Source organism: Eupeodes corollae, chromosome 1 (assembly GCF_945859685.1).
Source record: "Eupeodes corollae chromosome 1, idEupCoro1.1, whole genome shotgun sequence".
NCBI classification, from domain to species: Eukaryota; Metazoa; Arthropoda; class Insecta; order Diptera; family Syrphidae; genus Eupeodes; species Eupeodes corollae.
The window spans coordinates 8,182,492-8,189,531 of NC_079147.1; the positions used below are offsets into that span (position 1 = coordinate 8,182,492).

Sequence of the window (7,040 nt, forward strand, 5' to 3'; positions counted from 1 at the left end):
GTAGGCCTTAATTATTTACGTTAACCACGAGATCTTAATCTGATTACTTATTAAGTTAAAAGGAATAAATAAATAATTATAAATGAAGGAATAAGTTCATTTTATAATTCGTTAAAAAAGAATGTCATTTATTTGCGGTATGAGAAGGTATAACCATAAAGTTAGTTACTGTAGATCTATTATATTTGTATCACTAAAAATAAATAAGCAAAGTAAAATTAAAAGATGTTTTATTTTCATTGAAAAAAGTTAACATCCAAAAATGGCAGTGTTAAAAAACGTTTTGGCAACCAAAAACGAAAAGAAACCAAAAAAAGGAAAATCGCAGTCGTCTAGAAGCCACAATTTCGTTGGTGGTATTTTGTTTTGTGCCAATTATTAAAAATCCATTTTCAGAAATTTGTATTGACTTGTGATATTAAACAAAAATATATAATTTTGAATTCCAACAATATTTCTACTCTTTTCTATCATAATCAAAAGAATAGGACAGATTTGAAACAATTTCGTTTCGTGTATATGAGATAGAAAAAGTGAATAAATGTTTCCTATGTATAGGTTTATTTCGTTGATTGCTTTTGGAGTTGCTTATGTGCGCCATGTTTAGGCATCTAACGATCAAATTATTTGGTTTCGAAAAAGTTGCATGTGCGCGCCTAGCCTAAAGCAACTAAAAAAAAAAACATTTACAAAAAATAGGAGTTATAAATCCAAAAAGAAAACATTACTTTTTATGACTTAATGTACTCCTGCCCCTTAATGGAAAATCCCCCTCCAATTGATTTCTTATTGAAAAGTCAAATTGAAGATGAAATATAGAACCACGGTTGTACACCTGACACTATGGTTTTACTTACACTTAAATCCACTTTTTAAGATTTAGAGATGAATCTTTTTTTGATCCAGTGGATCTATTCGATTCCGAAAGTGTGAATTTATTTGTGAATACAAAACAAGTTAGAACATACAAAAATACTCAAATGGTTTGAAGGAATATCTTCACGGAAAATCAATCAATAACCTATTTTTGTATTCGGTACATTAAATCTGTTCTGTAATCAGTTGTAAGATCTGGTATGAACTATCAAGAATAAGAACTTAAACAAATATCAAGAATTAGAACTTAAACAAAATCTTTTTCAAGTCGCATCTTTGGTAATCATGTCGAAATAATTCCGTCAAGGAAATTGTGTACATTTCATGCAGCTTTCCTTATTGACAAATTAAATTCTTAAATAATGATGACACGAATACCTAACAAAAAAGTAAATATGAAATAGTTGTGGTCATGCCAAATTTAAAGTGCGTTTAACAAAAGACTTCTTTTCAAAATCTCACAATATAATTTAATCAAAAATTTCTCTACTCAATGCCAATACTATAAAAGATCCTACCTATAACAAAATACAGGTTTTGTAGTATAAAAAACTTGGAACGCATTCATCTATTTTGTAAAAAATCCCACAGAACTCACTCATCTAATTTGACATTTGTCATATTTTGTATTGTGCTATCAAAAGAAAGAAATGCATCGGTGCATATTTCTGTAGAATACTTAAAAGTCAAAACTGCGGCTAGTTTTGCTGATTTCTAAAATGTTTTCCTCACTATTTATTTAATTTGTATCTTAAGAAAAACATTTTAATTGTAAACCAATATGCCGAAACCTGCAATACTGATTTTAGAACCTTTTTATGGTGGAAGCCACAAGCAACTGATAGAGACGATAATAGAATGTATTAAAATTAGAAATGCTTGGATTCAAAAAAAAATCCTTATTTCTCTTACTTTCTACTGATCTTTAGGTATACCACCAGGAGAATATGAAGTCTATAGTCTTCCGGCTAAAAAATGGCACTGGCGAGCTCGTACAAGTGCCCTTTATTTTTCCCAAGTAATACCACTAGAGCACGAGTATAAGGTGATTTTCACCAGCTCGGTGATAAATTTGGCAGAATTGGTTGGTACTCGGTCGGACTTAATGGTATGCCGGAAAATAGTATATTTTCATGAAAACCAATTGGTTTATCCGGTGCGTGAAGCAAAGGAAAGAGACTGCCAATATGGACTAAATCAAATACTCACATGGTAAGCACTGACTAATTTGATGGTTCAATAATTGTTTGAATTAAACGTGTTGTTTCATACCATTCGAGGCCAGGTATTCCTACTTTAGAATAGAGAAGAAGAATAGAGTAGTGAGGTTGAGGTACTCATGCACTTTTGATGACTTGATTTTGCTCGATGAGTTTCGATAGTGGACGGAAATAAACTTTAAGATACGTTGAGGTCATGCTAAATCATGCCAGAAGTGCTGATGTGACGATTTACTATTTAGCTCATACATATTTTTTGTTTTCGTTGTCACTCCAAAACATTTAAGGCAACTTTCTGAGCAATGTCCTAGACGTATTTAAATAACTAATTAATTTTTACTTCTAGTATCTTAAATTAATGTTTTTGTATCTATTTTATTTTAGTTTAGCTGCCGACCAAGTAGTTTTCAACTCGAATTTCAACCGTACATCGTTCCTAGAAAGTATCACACCCTTTTTAAACATTCAACCGGATCTAAAACTTAGAAATATTCAACAAAAAATTGAACCAAAATGTGAAGTCCTTTACTTTCCTATTAAATTTCATTCAATGCCTAAAAGACTGATTGCCAACGAAAAGCAAAGCCCAAACGAAAAGGAATGTTTGCATTTAATATGGCCCCACAGATGGGAGCACGATAAAAACCCGAAACTCTTAGTTGAGGTACTTTTGGAGCTCAACAAACGTCAAGTGGATTTCAAAGTGACCATTTGTGGAGAAAACTATCAACTGGTTCCAGAGGCTTTTGAAGGTATTCAAGAGAAATTGGGTCACAAACTAGTTAACTTTGGTTTTCTGCCTCGCGATAAATATATGAAGGCATTAATGTCTGGCGATATTGTGATATCAACAGCCGGTCACGAATTCTATGGTGTTGCCATGTAACTATAAGGTTTCCCTATTTTTATAATATATACTATATTATATTCTTTTTTACAGGCTTGAAGCTACATATTGCGGGTGTATGCCAATAGCACCAAATAAATTGGTGTATCCTGAAATTTACCCAAAAGAAAATCTCTACAACACATCCAACCAACTTATTAAAATGCTCTACAATTGGTTTAGAAATCCAGAAATATTTCGTAAGCAGAGGGACAAATTTTTCGAATATTTTACATATGACAAGTACTCAGCTGAATATTTGGTTCCGAAATATTTGGAAAAACTTCGAATTTAGGTTAACATAGAGTTACGAACGGTTTATGTTGATGGAGAGCGCACAATTTTATATTACAGTTCTTCGATTAGATTCCAATTGTCTTCCGTTAAATGCAGTTAGAAATTTTTAAATACCATTACCTTTTTTCTAAATTTTATAAAATATTTGTTGCAATATATATTTATATAGGTCACCGCTTATTAAATACATATGTATGTTTTTTTTTAATAACTAGATTTTTATTTGTATTAGAATATAAATTGTATTGAGTAAGACATTGGTTGTATTGAAAGGTAATTTTATTCAAACCTTAAAACTTAAGCCCACAAAAACTGAGGTAAGTTTGACCTAAATGAACCAAATTCCGAGAGAATACATTTGTCTATTTTTGAGGTCGAAAATGGATCTCCAAATTCCACATTGTATATAATATTTGTTATAGTACTATTATGAAGAGGAAAGATCGAAGCGACATCTGAGAGGCGTGGAGATGATTGAATTTGATCCCTTTTTTTATACCCCTCAATAGTTGGGAAGAGTTGAGAATGAGAGAAAATTCAACAATAATTAAAGAATAGAAAATAGAGAAGAACATATGCAAAAGTAGTAGGAGATCGAGGGAGACAAAAGAAACAACCTTTTGACATTATATGTGTGAATGCATATTATACTTGAAGGGTAATGATTTTACGGTTATGCTTTTGCAAGAAATAGAAAAAGTATAAGAAAAACAATTACAAAGCAAACAAGTACTGCAAGAGTACTTTTTGTGGTTGGTAGTTAATATAATATATTTTTTTTTTCAATTCAATAGGGTGTTCCTGATAATCGAACGATCCAGGTGGCCTGGCCGAACGTGAAATAAAATATTCACCTGTGTGGCATGTGGCTCTTGCATTTTGGACAAAAAAAAGTTGGATATCATCTCACGGTAGCGCTCACCATTCATCTTTGAAGAAGTACGGTCAAATGATGCAACCAGCCCATAAACAGCACCAAACTTTGACTTTTCTGGATGCATTGGTAGCTCTTGCAATGCTTCTGGCTGATATTCACTCCAAAATCTACAATTCTGCTTATTAACGTACCCATTGAGCAAAAAATGAGCTTTCTCAACAGAGCATGTATTTTGATAGTAAAAATCAATAATTTGCAAGCGTTGTTTGTTTGTAGGACGATTCGGGGTTAAATTATAGAGCAAACTGAAGATGTTTGAAAGTAAAACCAAACACGAAACGTGTGTCAGCTGTTTAAACCATTGTTGCCGAAAAGATAATAACCACAAAATAACCCTTTACTTTAAATGGGACTCTTTTGTTTTCAAAAGGATTCTTTCTTGATAAGCTATTCGTAAATAATTTCGATTGCGTCAATACTTGCAGCTAAACCTCAAACTATCTACGAATTCCTTGGCAAGTTCTCATGTACTAATGTCAAATGGGCTATATGTTCTAATAACATATCCATTTTTGAGACTTTTTGTTGCTAAATTCCGAGACATGCTAATTAAAATTCCCTCCGATATCAAAATAGTGTGGAAGCATGGTCATGTTAATGTTGTAAGCAAGAAACTCTTGAAGCAAGGCACAAACTCGGCATACAATGCTCTAACAATTATGTTTGAATCTTTTACAAGAAAAGACCTCAAAAGATTAAAACCTGAAAAAAGTAAATCTGAACTATATGATTCGAAGAGTCTCACAGAAGCAATTAATGTTATCATAATGATATCTCCACACAAAAACACTTCCATTCTGTTCAAATTACTACCATGTCATCATGATACCTCATATGAAATAATAACAACAAAATATTTGAATATATTCAAAACCTTCAATTCATCATATGCCAAATATGGCAACATTTTATTTTTCACAAAAATTGAAAATTTAAAATCAAACGAGAATTTTTAAATTCCAAATTCCTACAACGTTAAAGTATACATATGTAGCTACATACAAACATATGTATGCATACGCACATCTCCTCTACATTCACACGTGAAAGCAAAAAAATTGTAAACAAATATTATTCCTTCTTGGTTTGAAATTTGTATTTTGGCTATCTCCCTCGAACATATTAATGTGAACTTAGAGGTGGTTAAGGATTATAAGTATCTTGGAACTACTATAACACCAAAGCTACATTCAACCAACATCTCAATGCGAAACTAACAGAATCAAACAAAGCTATCAATTGCAATTGGAAGGGGGTCCTCAACAAAAAATATGTAGCGCCGAGCGCCAAATATAAGCTCTTTGAAGCGGTGATGAGATCGATAACGTGCTACGCTGACCAGGTGTGTTGATTTCTTCAATATGACCAAGTAGAAAAGCTTTTGAGATACTTTATCAAACAAATATTTTGGCTTCCAGAAAACACCCCTAACTACATGCTACATCTGGAGACTAGACTTTCTCCGCTGTACATCTTTACACTAAAAATACATTTTAACTACATTTTGAAAGTAATGGCTCTGCCAAGTCATCGTCTTCCCAGGATCATTGCGCGGCATCTTCATAACCGAAAATCGCTATTGTTTTAGAGAGTGGATGCTCCCAGAGCAGTCACATAATATTGAATTGCTAAAAATGGGACCGATACTTGGAAGTGTAGCTTCGATACACTGCTCGCAAGGATTGAAAAAGACAATGTCTGTAACTTCACCGAGATGGCAGAACGAAGCAACACGCCAAGTATGTACAAGGGTCTGCAGCATAACCTCCACGCCAGCAACTATTTTGATGACCGCTACACGTTGGAGACAATCTCTACTATCTTTAAATCGAGAGGAGAGTTACTACATCTGAATTACTGAACATATTGTGCAGATGAAAACACAGAGTGTACACTATGCAACCACAGGGTTAGAGAAGACGTACTGCACTTCCTAGAAATGTGCCCTATTCTTGCTGCAATCAGAAGAAAAGGAAAAGAGCGTCTTATCTTTCGATGAAGCCAATGGAATCCTAAATGGACAGGAGCGCTAAAATACCGATACCAAATTCCGATCTAAGCCTTCTGAACGCACCTGAAATCAACCCTACAAAACGAACCTTATGAATCTTGATACAAATTTGTTTAGTTAATTAACTTAATACAACTTAAAAATATTAACAATTCTATTTGTATTGCACTTGTTTAAATTATACCCTTTCTTCTGGCTGACTGCGAAATTAAAACATAAACAATTAATCTGATAAATAAATAATAAAATCACATTTTTACTTACTACTATTAATGCTTATGAAACTTAAACAAATCTACTTTTCTCATTATTTCTTTAGAAATTTTTGTCCTCATTCTTAATTCCCTACCAAGTACTTTGATACACTGCTCAATAGTTGTGGAGATGAAATAAAAAATTTCGTCTAATAGTAGTACTACAATAAATATAAAATATAATATATTAATAAATTACATATACAATGGATTATATTAGTTTAGATTAATAATATCAAAATAGTCTATGATTTATTTTATCTAAATAATAGAAACTTAGGGAACACGTAAAACGTATTCCCTGCAATCATGTCTTCATCCTATCTTAGACATTTGATCCCTGAGAACGCAACGTATAAAATTTTAAGAAAATGAAATATGTATAATAAGAAACAAAAATAAAATACAAATTGTGCACTCCGACTTAAGTTCAATGGGGATTTTGCGGCTTTTAGTGTAATGCATTTCGCTTTACATATAGCACATCGTTAAGTGAAAGAATTTCCGTTTTTATCAATTTAACTCTTGATATCTGAAACAACGTTTGTTTGAACTTAAC

General features: G+C 32.4%; 1 protein-coding gene across 1 annotated transcript; it reads left to right on the top strand.

Moving 5' to 3' along the window:
* The first annotated feature begins 1,520 nt into the window (after nt 1-1,520).
* LOC129938936 (glycosyltransferase-like domain-containing protein 1-like) lies at nt 1,521-3,534 on the top strand. Its single transcript, XM_056046776.1, has 4 exons — nt 1,521-1,736; nt 1,806-2,088; nt 2,481-2,978; nt 3,037-3,534. Exons 1-4 carry the CDS (start codon nt 1,658-1,660, stop codon nt 3,275-3,277), a joined length of 1,101 nt encoding a protein of 366 aa, XP_055902751.1. The 5' UTR covers nt 1,521-1,657; the 3' UTR covers nt 3,278-3,534.
* Nucleotides 3,535-7,040: the final 3,506 nt, after the last annotated feature.